At 39.9% G+C, this 22814-nt stretch overlaps 2 protein-coding genes across 5 annotated transcripts; one reads left to right on the forward strand and one right to left on the reverse strand.

Moving 5' to 3' along the window:
* Nucleotides 1-1278: 1278 nt before the first annotated feature.
* LOC134004758 (thioredoxin reductase 1, cytoplasmic-like) lies at nucleotides 1279-14087 on the reverse strand. Of its 2 annotated transcripts, none has more exons than XM_062444139.1 (14): nucleotides 13931-14087; nucleotides 11597-11669; nucleotides 11269-11397; nucleotides 10942-11084; nucleotides 9304-9419; nucleotides 8985-9210; nucleotides 8862-8901; nucleotides 7895-7983; nucleotides 7553-7629; nucleotides 7263-7416; nucleotides 6970-7077; nucleotides 6748-6843; nucleotides 4305-4439; nucleotides 1279-2930 (listed from the first exon to the last, which is right to left on the reverse strand). In XM_062444139.1, exons 1-14 carry the CDS (start codon nucleotides 14018-14020, stop codon nucleotides 2865-2867), a joined length of 1542 nt encoding a protein of 513 aa, XP_062300123.1. In that variant the 5' UTR covers nucleotides 14021-14087; the 3' UTR covers nucleotides 1279-2864. The 2 variants fall into 2 exon arrangements, with proteins under 2 accessions (XP_062300123.1, XP_062300125.1); XM_062444141.1 differs by having other exon boundaries at nucleotides 1280-2930; nucleotides 11281-11397.
* Nucleotides 14088-15587: 1500 nt separating this feature from the next.
* On the forward strand, nucleotides 15588-22790 carry nfyba (nuclear transcription factor Y, beta a). Of its 3 annotated transcripts, none has more exons than XM_062444142.1 (7): nucleotides 15588-15661; nucleotides 17898-17991; nucleotides 18098-18228; nucleotides 19500-19697; nucleotides 19829-19907; nucleotides 20001-20080; nucleotides 22195-22790. In XM_062444142.1, exons 2-7 carry the CDS (start codon nucleotides 17898-17900, stop codon nucleotides 22225-22227), a joined length of 615 nt encoding a protein of 204 aa, XP_062300126.1. In that variant the 5' UTR covers nucleotides 15588-15661; the 3' UTR covers nucleotides 22228-22790. The 3 variants fall into 3 exon arrangements, with proteins under 3 accessions (XP_062300126.1, XP_062300128.1, XP_062300127.1); XM_062444144.1 differs by having other exon boundaries at nucleotides 19838-19907; XM_062444143.1 differs by lacking the exon at nucleotides 15588-15661 and adding an exon at nucleotides 15754-15966.
* The last annotated feature ends 24 nt before the right edge of the window (nucleotides 22791-22814 follow it).

Below are 22814 nucleotides of genomic sequence, written 5' to 3' on the forward strand. Positions count from 1 at the left end.
CACGATGGCACTCCCCTCCGCTCCGAGGAAATGAGCGCGTCCAGATGTGCGCTTCAATGTGTGATCACCACTTTAAAACTGACTGTTTGACAGTTTACATAAGAACAATAATAATAATAATACAGTATTATTATTAACAATACAGTGTAAAATATGACATCTGTTCAGAAACATACTGTATATCTTTATATCTGTGTTGAACTGCGTTACAAGTACTTTTAGTTTTCTGGTTAATTAATAGGCTGCTGTACAGTGGCTCTTATTATCTAGCTCCCAAGGCTGCGTTATTACTCCCAGGGGCCCCTGGACACTGAAGCTCAGGTCCCCCAAACAACTTTTATTCATTCTGATTGCACAATGCTGCTGTCAGGAGGAAAATCTAGTAACTCATATTTTAAATCATCATCATAATCAATAGAACGTTCAAGCCTTGTGTTATATTTCTGAAGACCTCTCTCCCCTGGCCACCGACAAAAAAAGCGCACACATTTGAAGACTTAAGGGCCCCTGGTCAATTACCCAGATTGGCCATATTGTAATATATGTAATAATAATACAGGGAACAATAAGCAGATTTTATGATAAGTATACTAGATACTAATGCAGTAGTGGCAATAGTTGTAGAAGTAGTTGGATGAGTGATAGTAAGATTAACAAAGTACATTCACTGAAGTCATGTTATTTAATGCATTTTTTATTAAGTGCATTTAAAGGGTGATCATGTATTTTGTTAGTAATAGTTGTGAAATAAGTGCAGTGGAATAAAAAGTGTGTATAGGTTTGAAATATGAGAATACTCAAACAAACTAACCTACTTCAATCAATCAATCAATCAATCAATCAACCAATCAACCAATCAATCAATCAATCAATCAATCAATCAATCAATCAATCAATCTTTATTTATATAGGACCAATATTTCATGACATCTCAGATGCAAGTGTTGAACTTGTTAATTTCACTGCAATGATACAGTCACAGTACTGGTTAATTGGCAGACTAAGATCTTATTGGATGATAGATATAGATATATAGACAATCTGATATCTGATAATAGATAATCAATATCAAATTAGCTCCACATGAACCAGTTACAACATCAAAACACTGAGAATACTCCTGTTCTTTTACTCAAGCAGAATACAGAATCAGTTCAGAATCTACAGTTGCATACTTCAGATACCTCACAATCACATCATTCTCACTATACTGCTTCCACTGAGTTTTAGTGGTAACAGTAAAATGAGAATAAGTAGTTGTAGTAATACCATATATGACCACATATTGTAGCAGTAATAGTTATAATACTGGCAGTAATACCAGTTCTTGAGGTACTATTCATTGTAGTGGTACACCTAATAGTAATAGAGGTAGTGTTAGTATTTAGTGTTAGTAGTAGCAGTAGAGACAGTAATAGCACTCGCAGACATTATAGTGATAGTAGGATCAGTTTTATTGGAATACGTTTTTTCAGTCCACACATCTGTCTCAGTTTTATTTCTCTTTCTTTCCAGTCTGACAAAATGCAGTGAGGATCGCTTCATTTATCTGTTTCACATACAGCTACAGTGCCACCTAGTGGTGTAAGACCACACACTGCACCAGAATCAAGCAGTGTCTGGGGTAAAGCAGGCAGTGATAGATGGACCTCTTTGCAGCGTCTTAACTTTGCTGTGAGACCTGGATAAAGTTACACAAGCTGTTTTGCTTTGATCAAATTATGCTCTAATAGCATTTTCAGGCACGTGCCAAAAGAGAAACTCCCGTGCACTTTTTCTAATTAGAATATCTGTCTTACTCGACACAAGCCTTGTGTGTCAAGCAGAGAATCAAAAAGAGGTCTTGGAGAAAACCTTTGAAAAAATTAGCATCTAATTGTTCTGCTACAGTGTTCAGCAGACGACAGCACAATGCATGACAGTACGGGCTTTAGCAGGGATGGATGGGAACCTCTGGACTCATGACAACACATGAAGAGAATTTAAAATGACACCCTTGCGAGGGTATAGATGTACATTTTTTTAGATTCAGATGCAAAGTGCAGAGCCATGGCCGTGGGAGAAACTTTGAGGGTCAGCGCCACGCTTTGAGGAAGTATCTGCACCCTGGTCCCCGCATTCATTCGTATGAGACACTTCATTTAATGATACCGATGAATATTCAACAGTTGTTTTTTAAGACAGTTGCTACGCTTGGCGGCGCTGAATCAGAGAGAGAATATAAAATAGGAAAAACAAACGAGGCAGCGCATGAGGAACTCTGGCCTACTGTCTCAACGAAGGCGCCATATGCATCAATTAAAGCGACAGCATTCGCCGATAAACACTATTAATTTGGGTAATTCCATAATCCTCGTCTAGTTCATTACATGAAATTAAGGTTGTAAAACCCTGGAGGCTTGTGCTGCAGCAGTAAAAACACAGAGTATAAGCCTGAGCTCTTACTCCGTGTAAATGCGTCAAATCCTAGAGTCTTATCACTCTCCTGCAGCCTTTAAAAACTCAGCTATATTAAAGCCTACAGAGGCTTTTCAAAGGCAGAACCTTTGGGACCATCTTATCGTCTTTAAAGTCGAGAGCTATAAGAATGCATCAATCGTACTGTACATGTGAAAGTTACGCTTGAAGTGAAACGTTCCTAAAAATTGCAAACAAACACAAACAGACATGAAACAGGAGGTATGTCATCAGCAGAGCATCAGTCCCCACCCGCCTGTCAGTCAGGCTTCAGGTGAGGACGTCATTAGATGGTCAATTTGCCGTCCTGCTGATGTTAACTGCTCAGAGTGTCATCCCCCGCCGTCTTCCCCCGCCGTCTTATACTGTTGCTACAGGCGACAGTGATTGACAGCAGGGGGCTAACCTCAGCAGTTCCCCCTCACCATCAAGGCCTCGGACATACGCTGAGTTTGGGTCAAAGAGGTGAACACCTGGAGAGCAGAGAAAGTACCTTATCAGCATGAGCACACAGCAAAGAAGACACTTTGGCATAGAGAAACGTGTCAAAAACTCGCCATGTAAAGTTCTTATGGTGGACATTTTAGCAAATAATTGCTTATGTAGTCATTTGGCAGACGGAGGGCAAAGTTATCCCCAGTTTATCTGAAGACATGTTCTTGTCCAAGTCATTTATCTGCCACTACCCTGCTTTTAGAAGAGTGGTAGTAGGCAAATATCTGGCTCATTAGCTGCTCAATGCAGCAATAGATTTGTCCGTCTTCCATGTGGTGTTGGACAGGTAGTGTACACTGGTATTATCAGAGCTTTTTTTCTTTTTTTACTGAAAAAAGCTGCTGCTGTGTCAGGAAACAAGGTTAATGATAGGGGGGGTTTTCAAACCGTAAAAACAGAAAAATTTGTCGAAATGTGCTAATGCTCCAAAAGGCTCTGTGGAAGTGAAGGTAATAATTTTCTGTGGGTTTCGCCACTGTGAGTGACATTTTCACATTACACACAGTCATTTTCTCCACAGTCAAAAAACAACAAAAGTATTCCATGTATTGAGATGAAAATGACTAAACACAAACTACATCAACAAAGAGGAAAAGTGGTTATATGTTGTTGCTAACTAAAGATATAATGGACAGTATTGAGCTACAAATCAATATGACAAACCTTTGTAGCAGTGTTTGTAATGGAGTTTAGTTACATCAAAGTTAAAGCATTTTTAAGATGGAAAGTCCAGACCCAATCTCTGACCTCTGACCTGTAACACATACTGTCAATAGAGGGTGAATAATAACAGCTCCCTCCCTCAGAACAATCAATTGACCTGATCAATCAGTCCAGTGGGTGATCTGATGGATACCAATTACATAACATCCACAAACTCCTATTTAGATGACATGGCCAGGTCCAGTGACCTCTGTTTAACACCTCATTAAATGCTTGATTAATTAAGTTTTGAAAATGTCATCTATTAACCTGCCCATGTACTGCGGGGGTCAGCGGCCGCAAAGATGAACTGTGAGCGATGGGGTTTATTAAATATTGTCCATGAATAATTCAGACGGGGGGAGCGTTCAGAGAAGGAATCTCATTTGAATTCGCTGCTCTGGCATTGACCCCAGACGGCAGAGCTTTTTCAAGGACTGAGCATGGTAATGTCTCCAAACTGAGCTCTCAGCACAGTATCTCAAAACACAGTGTGACAGGACATCAAGGAGGTGATGGTGAATTAATAGCATTGCTAGGGGGGGGGGGGATCAATAGGTATCAAAAACAGCAGGTGAACATTTTGTGCCTTGACAGCAATCGAATAACAGCTATTTTTATGAAATAGGTGGGAAATAGGGGGCGCTGACCTGGGCTGATCCGGGGTGGAGGCCCACAGTGGCGTCCAGCTGTCGTTTTGTGAGACCATATTTCATTGCAGCAACAAAGCCTTGAAGGATATCTCCAGCGTTGGGGCCCATGGCATGGAGACCAACCACACGTTCCTGTTGAGACACAGCAGTGTTGTAGATGGTTCACCAACAGTTGACTTCATAGACTTTGATGTGTGAGTCAGAGGCACCAATCTCAAAGAAGACTCGATAAGTACAAGTCAAAGGTTTCAAGGTTCTGACCACATAGGTTGTCATTTGAAGCTTGGGTCAGCGTGGGAATGTCAAACTCAACACCAGATTAAAACCTTCAGTATACATATAAATACAGAGATTTATCTGGTGGTGATAGGTTTAGTCAGCATTCTGCAAACTTGTTTGGAAAGGGCTTGAATTATAACATTTAAATGACGTTCATTCATAGATAAAAGTTCCACACTGAGGGTTTAATGTGTGACTTGTAATGTGTAAGTCCAATTTGTATCCAAGTCCTTTGATTTCTCACAAAGTCTATGTCCAAGTTTTAATGCCTTGATTCTTATATCGGAGTCAAAATCTTGTCAGCAGGGTTATGTCCAACTCAGTGGGCGTCAGTTAGAAATCAAAGGTTGAATGAAGTCCTGAATCTTCATTTCTCAAGTCTGAGCCTGGTTCAAAGTCCAAATCCCTCTTCATAAATTCCCATGGCTGAGTCATATCAGACCAGAGCTTTGGTATCTCAGCGTGAGTCTGAGTTACCACGGTTTTGTGTAAACCTAAGTCACCAAGGTCAGGTCAGAGTCTCAATTCCTCAGTGAGTTACTTCTGAATCATCACCACCACCACCATGTCAAAGAAGTCTGGATAACTCAATGTGGTTTCAACGCCCTAAAAAGTTTAGTTCCCATGTCAGAGTCATAGTCACTCACACGGTGTCAGAACAACACATTCTCATAATTAAAAAACCACATCGCTCCATTGTACCATGCACCTCTGAACGACCCATTGGAGCGTTGCTTTCGGTATTAAAACCTTAACAAATCACTGTTTAAAAATAATGAAGTTTTATGGTGTGACAAAAAGTGTCTGAAGGGTCTGAGTGTAATTCACACAAAGAGAATCAGTGTAAATGAGTAAATGAGAACATTGATATTTAACACAGTTATCACCGGCTTGGCAGACGTGCTGAATGCCGTTATCTCAAGTAGTGCCAAGTCCACTGTGGAAAGAGCTAAAAATATATTAAAAGGGGGGGGTGGATTAATGAGGTGTGAGCTATTACACAACTTGTGGCATTATGACTAATTTTCCCTGTTGGAAAGCAAAAAAAAAAAAAAAATCTCTTCTTTTCTAGCTAAGGTGTTGCTTTTTAGACCTATGAAGGAGGAGTGTGAGGTTCATCAAACTATGTAGATATGTCTGGACCTTTAGAGTACTGTATACTTATATCTAATCATATATAGTATTAATTATCATTAAATGATCATATAGCTGTTGTAATAAAGATATTATCTAAATGAATCTCTCAAATGTTAAACGAGACAGCATACAACAACCTACACTACGACAAACGCTAATGCTCAGTTTTTTGTTGAAACTATTTTAATTCAACTTTATAGTTAAACTGCAAGGCCCTAGTTGGAGTTGTTCTATACTGTCAGGTCAGGTGTTCCTGTTATTTTGTCCACCAGTTTTATTAATCCATTTTTATACGCCAGATTAAAAAAAAAAAAAAAAAAAAAAGCACACCAACAAAGACAAGCTGGGGTGCGGGACTTTTGTCTCCCCCTTCTGGCAGTGACAGTAAACGCTGAGAGGGCTGGTAAAAATGGATATGTTGTGACAGTGCAACAGCTCACCAGACCAGCAGGATTTGTCCCAGTATGTCCTACGGCCAGTACACCACTGGCTATAACCTACTGTTGTGGCAGTAAAATTGTGGTGGCAAAGGCTTGCTTGAACGCAGGTTTAATGGATCATTTAGAGGAAATGTTTTCCATTCCAGGTATTGAAGCAACACTAATAAGTTTTGACTCCTTGGGGCAGTGCAACAAGTTGTTAACAATGAATGAGAGTTTAATATTAACTCTCCTTTTAGCTCTGTTTTTGGTCTCTTCCAACTCACGACAGAAATATCTGACTCCTTAGCTGCTAAATGCTCCACTATGTTCACCAGCTAGTCACTAAATGTGTCTGATAGTTGTCTGGTTCTCAGCAGGTAGTGTATAGTCTTTTTAGAGACAGCTACCTGATGCTGCTGGACACATGATGTGAGTGACTGTATCTTTCTACAAAGCTGAGAAGAACTTCAGAATTAGGTGATTATCTCCCGGGGGGGGGGGGGGGGGGGGTTATAACTAAGAGTGACACCTTTCACATTACCTATAGTCCTTTTATCCAATATCGGTTAGTGCGGCTTTAACAAATAAAACACGGTGCGTACGTGATCTGGGATGTGACAGATGACTTTAACATAGCAGGAGTTTTTATTCCTGCCAGGAAGAGTCCACTCCATCGGCCAGTAGTAGCTGTGATACACCTGCAAAAAATGACACACAGTTTGACTTTAAATCTGAAAGACTTGAACTCCTTACATTTCGAGTGTGCAGGCTTGTGTGTGAGTGTGCGTGCGTGGGTGTGTGTGTGTGGGTGGGTGTTTGCGAACCTCTATTGACGCTTCTCCGAATGTTAAGTTAGCTTTCTCCTCAGACAGACCGCAGGCAGCATATTCTACTGGCGTGAGCACAACAGTGGGCACGTTGGTGTAATCACACTGTGAATGAAAAATGATGAAATGATAACTTTATTGTTTCTCATGCAACATTTGGCTCATGTACTAGCTTTAAAACAGATGCATAATCACACAGTAAGTAGACTTTTTAATTGAATTTATCTGACTTTCAAAGGATTCATGCAGATGCTGTTAAATTAAATATGATTGGATAATAAACTGTTTACCAAGATGCTGTCTCCTGCGTAAAGCCGACGGGCCAGCAGCGTCCCAGAATGCACTGAGAGGCCTGTTGTGTGGGGGCGACCGTGCTGCACCGATCCAATGGCATAAATATGATCTACACTGGTCTGATCCCGCTCATTCACCAGGATTCTGCCACTGCAACACACACACATGCACGCGCACACACACACACGCACACGCACACACACACACACACACACACACACAATAGTTTAACACAACCTGCCACGAACAAACCGACCAAAAATGAATGTGGACTGACTGGACGTACTCCTGGCTGCACTGCACCCCGACACACTGCAGGCCGATGTCACCGGTGCAGGCCTTCCTCCCCACACAGAGCAGAACCTGCACACAGATAGCACAGAAACACACAATGCATCAGGATATTTCTCACACACGGTCTTGTTATTTATGGGTTGTGAGAATCCTCCACCCACTTACACCAAGATAAGAACGAGGCTTTTTGACTAATCTCTAAATGTTGACTTTTTTTGAAAATTTGAAGATTTTCACATGACCTAACAAATATGACACAAACTACGTGGGGTGAATGAACAACTGGTGGAAATCAGACAAAATAAATAAAGATTAACTGGCATAGATCACATACTGTGTCAAAGTCTTCCTGTTTAGTTTGGCCATCCTTGCAGACAAAAGTCACTCTGAGTCTCCTTCCTCTGGACAGCTGCTGTGTCGTCACTGCAGAAACACCTGATTTATATATATATTTTAAATACTTTCAAATTCAACACAAATATCTGGTTCAAATCAGAATTTAAATTGTAATTTACTTTGAAGCTGTATTAGACTCACATTGAGTTAAAAAAATCCAGTGGATCATTTTTCATGGCTATACTATCACATTAAATTAAAACTAAGTTCCATATTTTATATTTTTTCTTATTAATGCAAATCTCAACAATAACTCCACCCTAAGTGTGTGTGTCTATCAAACCCAAATATATCGTATTCCTCTGTGCCTCCATTGTTGTCAAAAAATGACTAAAAACACATCAATGAGTCACAATGTTGCACTAGGCTACATGTTCCATCATTATTACCATAAACACACACACTGCTGTTTATTTTAGTCAATACCACACACACACACACACACACACACACACACACACACATACCGTCCTGCTGCTGGAATTACTCACCAGAGCACCAAATGTGATTCAATCTGCAGCTGAAAATAGTCCATTTGCTACTGTTTGCTTACTAAAAACTACACTGAGCCTTTTAAAGAAATTAAAGTACATATTTTAGACCCATTTGTGAAGTCTTCAGTAGAAGCCAATGGGCAGGCAGACACAATAGAGATCAGGGATGTCACAAAGTATCAAGACAGACTAAAGCATTGTTGTTGTTTTTTGTCTTTTAAATAAAATCTAAAATACTGCCATATGTTGAGCTGCCAAAGGGTTACATTTTGAAGATATTCTGGTCAGAACTGCGTTTAATTTTAGGAGTAAACAGATAACAGAAACAATGCACATTGAGTTCATTGTGAATTATTTTGGGATATTGTGACAGTTTCCTTCCTCATCCTGATGAAAGGCTCCTGCAGTTACCTGAAAGGACATCCTCACAGCAAGCTCCAGCCTGCTCCACCTAAAAGACACAAAGAGACATTAAAAGATTTCAATGCTTTCTAATAGAGATGACATCATTCCTTAATTGTCTTTACTAAGTACCTTAGTGAGGGAACAGTGATAAAGGAAGTCCACTCCGGCAACTAACATGTGATTTTCTATCTTCTGTGCCATTTTCTGATCAAACCCCGAGAGGATGTGTGGTTGCGGCGTGACGGTGACCGGCTGTCCGAGTCCAGACAGGAAACCTGCGCACTCCAGCCCCTCTGCGGAGCCGCCTACCACCAGGGTCCGACCCGGAGGGTGAGGCAGGGACAGCAGATCCTCGCTGGAGGGAGAGGTGAGGGAGTTCATTAAAGGAGTTATGTAAAGCGGTGTTTCTTTATTTAAACATGTTCCAGTTTCTGAGGTGTGGGTCGACCTGGTTATGCAGTACTGTCTGTCTCCGGGTACGCCCAGATACTGAGGTCTGTCTCCTGTAGCGATGACCAAGGTCTCTGCTGTCAGCTGCCTTTTAATCCTGTTTATACCTGTCACCTGATTGGACAAAAATTGATAAGAAAGACAGCTTACATTGCTTCTGAAACTGCCCCATGTGTTTTTTTTATTGTTATATACACATATACAATGTTCCCTCTGTTCTTTAAGTTCCACATGTAGCTACTTCTCGATTCCTGCCTCCATCAAGAGGAATACTGACCACTAGATTCTGGTCCTGATACCTCTCTATCTATATTGAAGTAACTCAATACATCTTTAGCCACACTAGCAGTTACAGCCTTTCTTTTTAGAGGTCCTCTGTTTGCCTGTGTTTTCGCATATTCATTCATATTTTTATTGTCTTCTATGATTTAATTGGTTGTATATTTTTAATGCCATTGTCTTTAATGTTTTCAGGTTTTGAGAAAGGTGCTATATTAAATAAATGCATTATTATTATCATTATTATCATCACAGTTATAGTGATAGCATTGCCGTCTGTCAGTCAGACAGAATTAATTATACGGTGGATTGGCAGGAAAATTTGCACAAACATTCATGTTCCCCTGAGGAGGAATCTTAATTCAAATTCAGATTCAGACACCTTTATATATCCCAAGGAGGGCGGTTCATTTGCAGCTTATCATGTCCACAATCACACAAACAACATCCAATGTGTTACATGTCAAAAACACAGACCAACAAACAAAGGTCAAATAACAGGAAGATAAAGATAAGATGCCTAAAGGCAAATAAATAGCAATAAAAAAACTAAAAAATAGACATTGGGTCTGTTATCAAAAGGTACAGTCATTAAAAATGTCATTTAAAATGACTACTGGCGGAGTTTAGTCGCCCGATAGCAGAAAGAATGAAAGATTTGGAGTTCTCCTCGAAGGTACATGATAGCAGCAGCTTGAAGGCATCACCGAGAACTCACAATATAAAACGTGATCAGGTTGGCTGATCATATTTGTCGGAGCTATTTGTTGTTCTTGTTAAATTAATAATTAAATGTTAATTTATGTATTTTTTTGTTGCTGTTTGTTTGGAAGAATACAGCTTAATTAGTTTGATTATAATGTAAGTGTTATTTTAATTCATTTGACTACTGGTTAATGCTTTTGTTTTTTAAGGTACTTGGCAGTTTGGGGCACAGAGGTGAATTTATTTCTATAGGTAGACAGGTAGAGGACCAGCAGGCATCAGGAAGGGCATATGTTTTTTTTTACCAGGGCAAAAGAGATGCTATTGTTCTTTCTTTCTTTGCAATATGTTAAAATAAACTAATGAAACATCATGCTTGCCTGGTGCCTCAGTGGACGTTTGATCTTGAGTTTATTTATTTATTTTTCTTCCTTTTTTTGTATTTCCATTTTTTATTTTTCTCAAGTTGAGGACAAATCACCACTACAATAATCTTTTGCTGATCCTCTGACATTTCATTTATCACCACCAGCTGGTCAAGTTGTTAAATATTCAGTAAAAAACTTGACACCCACTGCATGGATTTGCACCAAGTGTTGTGCATATTTATGATCCCCAGACAATATAACACACTGAGGTGGGGCTTGTTTACCTGCACTGTGTGGGGCGCCACTATCTCTCCAGCAGCATTGAGGTACAAGACTCCGCAGCTCTCCAGCTCTCTCTTCAGCTCTAAACTGCGAGACTTCACCTGCTCCTGCACAGCTTCCACCAGCTCACTCCAGCTGTGCTGCACTGAAATAACAGCACAGAGAACAGAATAACCCTATACTGCTCATTTGCTGCTGCAATGAGCCATGTTCTTACGTTAAGGTTGATTCTCAGAGGTTTGATTTTAAGCTCTGAATCATTTATACTTAACATTTTAAAGGTTGTGTTAACATGACTTTGACCGTAATAAATAAAAATAGCACATAACTGTTTAAATTACCCTCCTCTTTGAGCCTCCAGCCATATTTCTGAGAGTCTTTAATAGCTTTTCCAAGTAGCGATGCCTGTTGTAGAAACTTCCTGACACTGTCCAAGTTGACACTGGAACCTCCAAGCTCTAGAGGAAAAAGAAAAGTAATGGTGAAGAAAGAAAAGGAAAGAAAAAAAGAGAAGACAATTTCAGTAGAATTTCAAGCAACAGTAGAACTCAATAAAAAACACAGTGTATGATACCTAACATGTCTACGAAAGCGGAGGAGAGAGGAGAAATGAGTCATAATCACCACACCTCTCCACACAGAGAATTAAACACTCACCCCTCTCTGTGCCTCTCGGAGTTGGAGCCTCGAGGTCAAGGATCAGCACCTTTTTCCTCCTCGCTGCAGCTTCCTGGAGGAGCGAGAGAAGAGGAGGAAAAAAAAACCCAGAATAAATTAGAGCAACAGAGTCAGACGGTGACAGAGAGAGAGAGAGAGAGAGAGAGAGAGAGAGAGAGAGAGAGAAATGAAATATTTAAAACCGGTTAAGCATCTGTCCTTCTCAACAGTCCCTGCTCTTGCCCCCTTCATCTCATTTCCACTTTTCCTCTCTAGAGCTGCCCACAGATTATTCCATTACCATAAAGCCCATTAATATGATAATTATCTGAGCTCTTGCTTGCGTTCATTGACCAGATTAGCAGTAATTATGAGGTTGAGTTGGTGGAGTGTCCTTTTTAAAACCACTGGGAGAGAGAAGCAGGAGTTGCTGGATGCACGCAAAGGATGAGAGGGGGACTTACAGCTGTGGAAAGTACACATGCAAATGAATGGAGAGCTTAGATTTTAAGCTTTGAATTGTGCCACCAATAACCAGGATACTATCAGGAGGGGTTATGTGCTTAGCGTACTTAAAGGTGCACCCATTTAAATAATTAAATATATACCAGACTGCACACCGCACTGTGACTTTAAGATTTGAGGAGTTAAGTGTGCTCTGGTGTGTTTGATATGTCTACATTTATCATAACAATCTGTGGGTGTTTTGCATGTTTGCTCTGGATTTAATTGTAAGCTCAGAAGAATTAAGCCTACAAATATGCTCACAGCATTCTATGAATATGCATATTTTCTTCCCTGTGTAGGTGTGTATGCATCAAAATCTAAAATGTACTTTTAATGCAATGTTTGATGTGACATTTGGGTTACTGTGCCATGTGTGTTGTGTGGCAGTCACCTGTAATTAAAGCTTCCCTCCAGATATGTTTTAAGGCATGCAAAAAAAAATCTGCTTAAAATAATAATTTGCATTTGATGTAACTATATTGTTAAGAACTCTTAAAATGACACTTAATCCTTCTACCTATGAATATGCAAAGACTATTCCTAGTGTTTGTGCACTGGAGGCTTCACGTTTCCACATCACACTTGTATAAGTCGCATACTGGGTCATTATTGGCTCCAAATTATTTGTGATGCTGCAAATCATCTCGAACGAACACGTGTTAAAGTGGGATTTAAGGCGAGCACGGAGAAACTTTCCTCCTTCAGGAGATGAATGTGAAAACATACTCTGCACGGTAAAGAGAACAACATTATGGGACAGCTGTGGCTCAGGAGATAGATTGGGTCGTCCACTGGAAGATCGGCTGTTTGATTCCCGGCTCCTCCAGTCCACATGTGGAGTGTCCTTGGGTAAGATACTGAACCCTGAATTCATGCGCCAATGTTGTCTCCATGTGTATGTTTTTAAGATTCAAGCGATTCTATTGTCATGTGCACAGCAACACAGCAGATGGCAACATTGATAGCGATGAAATTTGTCTTCTTGGAGCTCTAGTTCCAATTACAGTATATAATGATATGAGTATAAAATGAGAGAGGAAAGGAAGAGAGAGAAGAGAGAGACAAATTACAATATATAGGAATACATTATATTGTGCATTGGTACGCAGGTATTGTGTTGCACATAAGTGATGGGTGATAAAATTATAAATATTGCCTAGTAGGGAAGGGTGTTTGTGTGTTGGATGGTGGTGAGTAACTGTGTAGAGAGAGAGAGTGAGAGAGACTGTGTTTGTAGTCTGTAGACTGGGTGGTTTGGGTCCTTGATGATTTTTCCAGCTTTGCCCATGCTCCTCTGTATGTGGAAGTCCTGCGTGGATGACAGTTCAGAGCTGATGATGCACTGAGCAGCTTTGATGACTCTCTGCAGGGCTTTGTGGTCCTGCTTGGAGCCGCTCCCACACCAGGCCATGATGCAGCCAGAGAGGGTTACAGAGTATCTTCCTCTCCATGCAAAACGGCCTTAGCCTTCTGAAGACTGTGCTGGTTCTTGGTCCTCACCACCCACCTAGTGTGAGTTAAACATCTGCTAATCTATGTGCACTGGTGTGTTCTCACCCTTACCTGAGGAAGACTATTATTGGTCAAACATTATCATGTCAATGCAGAAATATAGACAAACAGAGAAGGAGATAGCAGTATGCTGGAATTTTTCTGTCTTCTCATGCAACTAGAACATTCCAAATGCTATACTGAGTGCATGAGAGAGTATTTGTGCAAAAGAATGGATTTATGCTCTGTCAACCCTGCTTTTTCTCAAAGCTTCATAAAAAGACAGAGAGAGCAAAAGACAAGCTCTCTGAAAAACAGAGTAAGAATTGTGCTGACCTTTGCCACAGCCAGCCCTCCTGACCCCCCTCCAATAACCAGCAGGTCGTAGTCATAGGACCCCAATGACGGCACGGTCTGAGAGTCCATGTTTCACCGTCACAAGCCTGAACTCTGAGAGCCGTATTCTGGTATTAGATCTAAAAGCACAGACACACAAAATCAAAGCCAAAATAACCCTCAGTGAGGAGGGACTTTGGCCCCTGGACTCTCGGACAGCAGTAGATGTGGATTGGGTTAAATGACGTCAGCTGACCGACACTTTTGATTGCCAATACTGAGGTTTTTGGAAGACAGCTACAGCTAGTCAAAATGTGTAATTTATTACACAAAATTGCAAGAAAGTTGTGTTAATGTGTTTCTTGACTTCAGAATGTAAAAATACACACAGTGTTATAATATGGAATCCAATCAAATCATCAATCATTGATCACTCAGCAAAAATAAACAGTCATCAAATCATATCTACCATGACATGACATGACACTGAAGTTGACTCTGAATAAAAATGTCATATTGTAACTAAAGTGTATTGACCAGAGTTTGACAGGGGGGGGGGCATTAAAACATTTACAGCGAACAGCAGGCAAATTGAAAACGAGTTTGTTTCTTTTTTTTTAAAGAAATCCTGCTGCGTTTTACAGGAATGAGCTTTTAATAGTTATTGTGACGTTCGCAGGGCGACATCTGGTGGTGAAACTCTTCAATATCAACTACACGTCAGCATTTTCAACTCAACAGCTGTCTTTACAGAATACTGGGAAACTTGGATTTAAAACAGCGTATCATTAAAACACTGAATAAACAAAGACTATACGAAACATAAAGATTCAGTGCCGTTAGCAACAAACTCTGACATACATACACGCTGACTTTTGTTGGCAGTAAAGCTGGTCAGGACAACACCGTTGCTTCTATAAAAATGACTGAGGTGAAACGTTAACACTGTTGAGCTGTTTTCTAAACACATACAATGTAAAAATGTAGAAAATACGAGATAAATATGCACATGCAACCCCTGTTTCATTGTTTACTTCGTTATAATTTGACATGCTTTCTGCTGACCCTTCGATACATGGCTGCAGGCAACAGTGGAGTGGGAACTTTTGAGGGAACAGCCAGACAGTTCTCTTACACGACCAGCGGAGGGAGGGTGAAACATTTCTGGGAAACCTATTTGCTAGAAGAGATGCGTTCCCGTGCTGCAATAAATATAGGACTTATGCAAACACAGCACAATGACCACACGATGTGACTCAGAAAAAGAGAACTTTTGAGATTTTATATGATCTATTTATCGTAACAGTGTAGCCTAGTGAAGATGAATACACATCAACAAGTTGTTGTAAATGTTCTCTATTTAATTGGACATATAGTTTGGAATAATGAATGCACGCCTGTATGTATTTTCTCATTCTGTGCTTGCAGAATACAATAACTTTTTACTGTGTCATTGCCGTTGAACTAAAATAGTGGCTATAATACGAACGTGCTTGCTCGCCTATTAAATATAATTGAAGTATATGTCATGTTTACAATTCCAGAAATATGATTAGAATACAAGGTTCCACTTCTGAGCTTGCGAGGAGTCCCTGAACGCAGCGCAGCCCTCTCCCGGTCAGGCGCAGTAGTGCAACAGCGGCTCCGCGCTGGGACTGGTCCTTTCGCAGCCATTTTCTGTCCAACCAAACAGCCGTCTCAGGAAGGTAACCAACCAGGGCTTCATTGCAGGTTTGTGCCTGGCTCCGGCCAATGATTGCTAACCGATTTCTCGTTAGCTCGAATGGAAATGTCCGTCTCTGTCTGATTTTTTATTTGTTGTCTGCGTGAATGAGGGCTGCTCATCAGGAAGTATCCGGCGGGCGAAACTTAAAAAATGATTGTTAAACATTTCGGCCGCGGCCTCGTCCTCCTCTTCCTCTGTTCTCTACGACAAAGAACAGGCCAACGCAGTCTCTGCAGGCGCGGGTTGCAGTGGATTTACAATGAGAATGTGTCTAAGGGAAATATGTGCCTCAATAGGTTAACTGCAGAAGGTAATAGCCAGCTGGACAGCCTCTTCTTCATTGTGCTGAACTCAGTAGCTTTAATAAAACCCGCGGTTTACATCTGCTAGCATATGTTAGCTATAACGTTACACTATACAACGTAAACTGTCCTCACTGCGGATTTACAGCCGTCAAGCTAACACGTTTTCTCATTGAAGTTACAGTACTAACGAAAACAGTACACTAAAGTCAACTAGCAGCTCCAGTGTCCCTAATATAGAGCCAAAATGAGCACTTTCGACCTAATACATTGCTACGAACCCGCTAACATATCAAATGCAACCTGCGTGTTATATGGAGGGGAGTTATATTCCGTCAACCCCTCCTCTAGAAGAGGCTACAGCGCTAGCCAACATTAGCGGGTATCTTTCGAAATGAAAACACATAATGACCTTAATGCAACATTTGGCTCAATACCAGAGTAGCAGCAGCTCTGCCAATCAGTGAGCTCACGAACACAGAGGCCGGCTGGTTCGTTATGTGCGCGCGCATACACAAACACAAACACACAGACAAAGCAAAGCGCACACACCGGCGCCTTTTAATGAATAAGTCTCGTTTGAATTTATGGTAGGCGACTTTTAAAGCCAGACAACTGCAACCATTTAGTTAGTTTCACGTCTACGTTGTAAAAACGTATCAATTTTCAGTTCTGGGTAATATGGAAATGATATGAAAAACAAGCAGAAGTCCTTCATTCATTTAGGTGTACAGTCACCGACCTATTCATTAGGTACGCCTGTGCCAGCTCTTCCATTCATTCTACCTTTTTTTATTTTTTTTATTTTTAGTTTATGCCTTTTCCGTTTTTGTTAACATTGTCAAAAATGTGATAATTGTATTTAATGTTTATTATTGAGGTCATACTAAGTGGTGGTGGTGTGAGGTGCATTATATTAACTCTTGTTTTTCTTATATTTTGCCCTCCTCATGTATGTTAATGGAGTGGACAAAATATTAAAAACACCATTCAATACAATGCACCCTAGTACACCACCGTCACCCACTATCACCTCAATAATAAACATAAAGCAGAATTATTACCTTCTTCACAATGTCAACAAAAACTGTAAATGTATAAGGTTCATACATGTAGAATTTCTAGCAGAGCTGTTGTATTGGCCATGCAGCTAGGCCAGTGAGTGTATGTAGATGTATGCTAATCCCATGTTGTGTGTTTCAAGTATGGAGAATTGATTTACCTCATCTTACTGTGCAAAGCAAACGACTCAACATGGCTTTAAATTTCAGTGCATGTGTCTTCAGTTTATGTGTCAGAAACCTCAGATGTGTTTTTTTTTTTTTAAAGAGTTGACGAGGTTGTGGTTGAAAACAGATACACATGCCTTCCACATGAATTCATAACAGTATCACCAACATGTATAATCTGTTTATGGATGTCTTCCAAGTAGAAGCAAGTTCAAATGTAATCTATATGCTTTAAAAATACTAAATACTACACGTGACAGCGGCAGATTAAAATTCAGATGGTGTACATGCACAGTATGGTATGAAATTTAATGTGCGTTGTTTTTGTTATACATGGAAAATATATATTTGTAGGGTTTGTATGTGTGTGTGGGAGTATTTTGGCATCCACCCACACCTACAAGTGATGTTACTCTCTGTGCTTTGTTTTGTTGTCCGCGCTTGAAGTGATCTAGGTCAAGCTTTTCAGAGTGCAGAGAAAAACTACAAGCTGTCATTATTTATTTCATTTTTCTCTTTTGAGTTCAGCAACACAGGCCCGTCGTTGAATCCCATAGGAGATTTTATATATGTGTGTGTGTGTGTGTGTGTGTGTGGGAGGCAAGAAGAAATATCTCTCATGTCATGTGTCAGATGTGATTCCACTCTGCTTGCTACATGCACAGTTTCAGAAGGTGTAATGAGACAGTGTGTGTGTGTTTGTGCTGCAGATGGACGGAGACAGCTCGACTACCGACGCCTCCCAGCTGGGCATCACTGGGGAATACATGCCACCCGGTCACTACGTGCTCCAGTCTCAAGATGGTGAGGAGGAAACCATGTAACCAGACAAATAAAACCAGCAGACTAGTGTGTGTGTGTGAGTGTTTTAGCTCACACTCAAGAGTGGTTTCTGTTTGTTTTTCTACAGACGATGCTGATGACAGTCTGAACGATCATGACGACGGTGGTGTGAAAGAGAACTACAGGGAGCAGGACATCTATCTTCCTATCGCCAACGTGGCTCGCATCATGAAGAATGCCGTTCCACAGACTGGAAAGGTTTGTGAATAATCTCATTTATGAATGTTTTATATTAGCCTTTTTTTGTATTATGTCTGGTATGACAAAGCTAATAGAACACAATTTCTTATAATAGCAGGAGTTATTAGGTTTTTCTCAATCTGAAGACTTACAGTATGTCCGTCTCCAGGTAACAGATGATTGTTGTTTAAAGAAAGTTTTAAAAAAATTATGTTTTCCTGTGAAACTCAAAAGGATTTTCCCTCCTTTTCTTTTTCTTCTTCTTAAGGTCAATTCATGCTTCCTCTTTTTTTTAGATTTATTTTTAGCTGCATTTCCAAATCCGTCCCACTGGAGCTTTTCCTAACGCTCGTCCTAATGACCTGAGCTGTGTGTTATTGGAAAGTGGGGCAAAAATATCCGTCAATCCAAGCAGTCTGCTATTAACCTCATAAATATGTGCTTTACACTTAGAATTGAAATAGGACAGTCTAAGCAGCTTAAGCTCTGCTCCCTCCTGTGTATTTCTGTGTGTGTGTGTGTGTGTGTGTGTGTGTGTGTGTGTGTGTGTGTGTGTGTGTGTGTGTTAGTACCTTTGATCATCTGAGCCAGCGATACGATGTACATGATGTCAACCAGTGAGAGAAACACCGCCTCTTGTGTTTGAGAAATCAATATATATAAAAAAAACCCAAACATGCATTTTATAGCTCTGATATGAACAGACTTGTTTTCCCTGATGAAAACTGAAGTCAGTGTCGTAGAACTACTCCCATTCTTGATTTTGAAATAGAAAACCCATCATACCAGTGATAAAAGGATGATCTTAAAATGCTGACAAACACCCAAATCGAGTCAGATAAAATGTAATTACTAATAACTAATAATTACTAACAAACATCAAAAACTGAACATATGACAAGCACGTTTTTATTGCCAAAAAGCATAAAGCTGTTTTTACTGACTAACAGATGATCTTCATTGTTATAGAAAGTTTAAAACAGAATTTTCCTTCTTTATTGCCAGAATATTGAGTGCTGTATTTTTCCCAAACCGGCCAATAGGAGCCGCCTCTTAATTCTCCTCTAAATGAGTGTTTGTTTTGTATAATTATCTTTTTATAATTACAATTCTCAACATGACATTTACAGCTGTTAAAACATGATGGATTGCGCTGTTATGAACTCATTAGCGACATAATTAATGACAAAATTAAAAGAACGACACAAATAAAACAAACACTTCTTTATTGCCACAGGCCTGAGGCAATTCAACTTCCTCCCTAATGCGTTTGTTCACATTTCCCACAGATTGCCAAAGACGCCAAGGAGTGCGTGCAGGAGTGCGTGAGCGAGTTCATCAGCTTCATCACATCAGAGGCGAGCGAGCGCTGCCACCAAGAGAAGAGGAAGACCATCAACGGAGAGGACATCCTGTTCGCCATGTCCACGCTGGGCTTCGACATGTACGTGGAGCCGCTGAAGCTCTACCTGCAGAAGTTCAGAGAGGTCAGAGGCAGTTCATGCTTGATGTTACCACGGGAACACAAACTTCCTGTTTTGGCCATCTGATTTCAAGGCATGGAAATAGATTTGATTATTTCCAGATCACGCCATGTTTGTCTGGTGTTTTTTTCCAGGCAATGAAGGGGGAAAAGGGAATGCCCGGTGTGTCGGTGGGAGAAGGCCTGGGAGAGGAACTGACAGACGAAAGCTTCTGTAAGTGGAGCTTGAGTAGAAGTTGTCACTCTCAATCTGTTCTTTATTGTGTGAAGTAAAGTCTCATTAAAATACGTTTTCTCCCTTCATCAGCAAATGCAATGCCAGCTGGGATTATCACAGCAGATGGACAGCAGCAAAACGTCATGGTGTACACCACCTCATATCAACAGGTAAGACGCACACTGAGACAGCAGCTCATTGCAGCACTGAAGTTCCTACAGGGTCCCTGAGGATCCTTAAATAGTCTAAAAATGTCTTCAATTTAGTTTTTGCTATTCATGGTCTAAAAATGTGTTTAAATGTCTGGAACTGTAGGAGTTAAGGCTTTACATTTAATATGAGCCGGGGCAGAGTGAATTAACGTAATTATATTTTTTCAGTTTATTTATCATTATTTTACATAAATCAACATATTAATTAAAATTTTAAAAAATGAGCAGTTGGAACTATAATGAAACTAATCGTTAGTTACAGTCCCATATACATGATTTCAAAATGAGCTCCATTTCAATCCACTACAACAGTAAAATCCTGCTTCTACATTATTATATCTCATAATATATTATGTATGAGTACAACAGTCACATGTGGTAATGCATACTATTACTGCAGTGATTAGTATTTTTACAGGAGTAAAGGATCTAAATACTTCCTCCACTGTTTGCTGAGCAATTTTGATACAAAACATGTTCTTATTATGACAGAGGAGAAAAGCTTTACACAGAATAAATACATGAAGTTATCCATATATAAATGATAACATAACTTAGTGTTGTGCTTATCATTATTGTAATTTCAATAAAACTCATAACTGTGTATACAGTAGTCTAATTTGTCGAATTCTTTTACAGCAGTGGTATTACTTTTTACTTAAAGAGGTATCAAAAAGGTCTTAAAAGTCATTAAATTTGTTCTTAAAAAATATTCAGATACTCTGTCTTACACATTAAGACTGAGTATTGATGTCACTAATCCAGTCGATTCAGTGTCATTTTCAGTTTGATTCAATATCGATTCGGTTGGGGAGATTTCAGTTGAATATGAAAGAGATTCTGAGAGAACTTATAATTATACAATGAACCCTCAAACCTGCTGTATTATTATTAATATTAATTTACGTCAATAATTGACCCCAAAACAGTTATATTCATGTACTTTTTAATTTAACATCATACTACAGCAGTCAACACTATATAGTAGTAGACTCTACAGTCTGAATATTGAGTGACCAGATCAAAATAATATCAGTGCTGTCTTTAGTACAGAGACGTTACACATCATGTGCACACAAGTGTGTTATTACTTTATTAAGTGAGTGTGTCAGGATTATATCTGTGGGTTTAATGTAGTGAAAGGACACAGCAAAATCTGTACAGCAGTTCAGCCCCTGCATATCTGTGTGATGCTTCGTTAAGTGGTTTAGGTGATTTGTGGTATTTCCACAGTATTTGAACTCCATTTTTACACAGCTTACATACAGCTTTGCTATTGTCCTGCTCTCCTCTGTCCTTCATAGTTTTTAAATCTGGAAATGAAACCAGACGTCTGCCTTCAATGGAGCAGCTCCCGCCATGTTTTTTTTAATTCAACTGAGGTTCAGTAGTCTCTGTTGCAGCCAGATGTAGCATTTAAGTATGACACTATGATATGAATGTGTCATCTGAACACTCCTTTATGAAATATTCTTTTTACATTTTGAGTAGAGACTTTAGATACTTGGGATGAAATAATCAACTTTTTTAAATTAGACTTTATGGAGTAAATAATAATAATGATAATGATATTAATAATTAGATTGATACATGAACTCACTTTACAACAGAGTTTCATAATTGGTTCAAACGACAGACTGGATGGAGGTTTGTTGGGCAAACTGAGCATTGTTGCAACAGCCCCAAACATGGACCAATCACACACACAACATCCGAACAGTCCAACCACATTCACTCCTTAACTGTTTAATAACACAAGTGTGGACAACATGCATAAAATAAGACCCCTAAGTGTTTTGTACCGATGATAACTGTGAGATTATCCTACACACTACTGTAGGTGTGTTATATAACCACAACTCTTATGTTTTGGTTGAGTGTTGATCATGGTTTCAACTCTTCACTCATGCTCACATTTATTTACAATGACTCAATCTAAGCTGTTGCCGCTATATTATCATGGCATTACTTTATCGTCAAGTAGTATTGTTGTAGATAGCCTTTTTTAGATGATCTGTTCCAACTGTCATCTAAAAGAGTAACCTGAACCTCTCCTCTGGATTGTGTTGCAGATCCCCACCGTACAGCAGATCCAGTTCTCATGACGAGACCTTTCTCCGAGCCTGAAAACAGCGGCCTGTGCTCGCCGGATGACCTCTGAACCCCACCCAACCCCCCGCCACAGTGTCAGGGTCATCTATTCGCACAGGGAGGGAGTGGGGCGGCGTCTACTGAAACCCCTCATGTACAGAGAAATCACTACCTGTTGAGTAGAAAGCGTAGTTTCTAGTTGTGAGGTACCAAATGTTTTGGAGCTCATCCAAACCAGCTGGGAAAAAACGTGAGGCTTTTAAAGGCTAGTGAGGCTTCTTTTAAAAGCTAGTCTTATCACATAATTTAGTGTTGGAATTCTTTTTTTCATGTGCGTGTCTGTACAAGTGTTTGCTTTTATGCATATTTTCTTTTGGTTTCTTCGGGGATGGGTGGCAGGGAGGGTGGGAATCGGAGGGGGGTGTTGTATCGGAAGCTTATTTTTTAACGTCTTCTCTGTTTGAACCAAGAGAAGCAACGTTGTTACTGTCACACCAGATCACGCAGCTCTTTTGTAAGTTCACACAAATTTACCATGTGCTTTAATGTTATGTAAATCCTTTGAATAAAAATTCAGAAGTGATGTGTAAACTTCTGGCAT

The sequence above is a fragment of the Scomber scombrus genome, chromosome 22 (assembly GCF_963691925.1).
Source record: "Scomber scombrus chromosome 22, fScoSco1.1, whole genome shotgun sequence".
NCBI lineage: Eukaryota > Metazoa > Chordata > Actinopteri > Scombriformes > Scombridae > Scomber > Scomber scombrus.

Coding starts and splice junctions, on each gene's coding strand:
- LOC134004758 (XM_062444139.1), bottom strand. CDS start 14,020: ATGGACTCTCAGACCGTGCCGTCATTGGGGTCCTATGACTACGACCTG. Junction 9,211..9,303: donor AGACAGTACTGCATAACCAG/GTCGACCCACAC, acceptor CTCTCCCTCCAG/CGAGGATCTGCTGTCCCTGC. Junction 6,844..6,969: donor TCGGAGAAGCGTCAATAGAG/GTTCGCAAACAC, acceptor CATTTTTTGCAG/GTGTATCACAGCTACTACTG.
- nfyba (XM_062444142.1), top strand. CDS start 17,898: ATGGACGGAGACAGCTCGACTACCGACGCCTCCCAGCTGGGCATCACT. Junction 18,229..19,499: donor CCGTTCCACAGACTGGAAAG/GTTTGTGAATAA, acceptor CATTTCCCACAG/ATTGCCAAAGACGCCAAGGA. Junction 20,081..22,194: donor ACACCACCTCATATCAACAG/GTAAGACGCACA, acceptor ATTGTGTTGCAG/ATCCCCACCGTACAGCAGAT.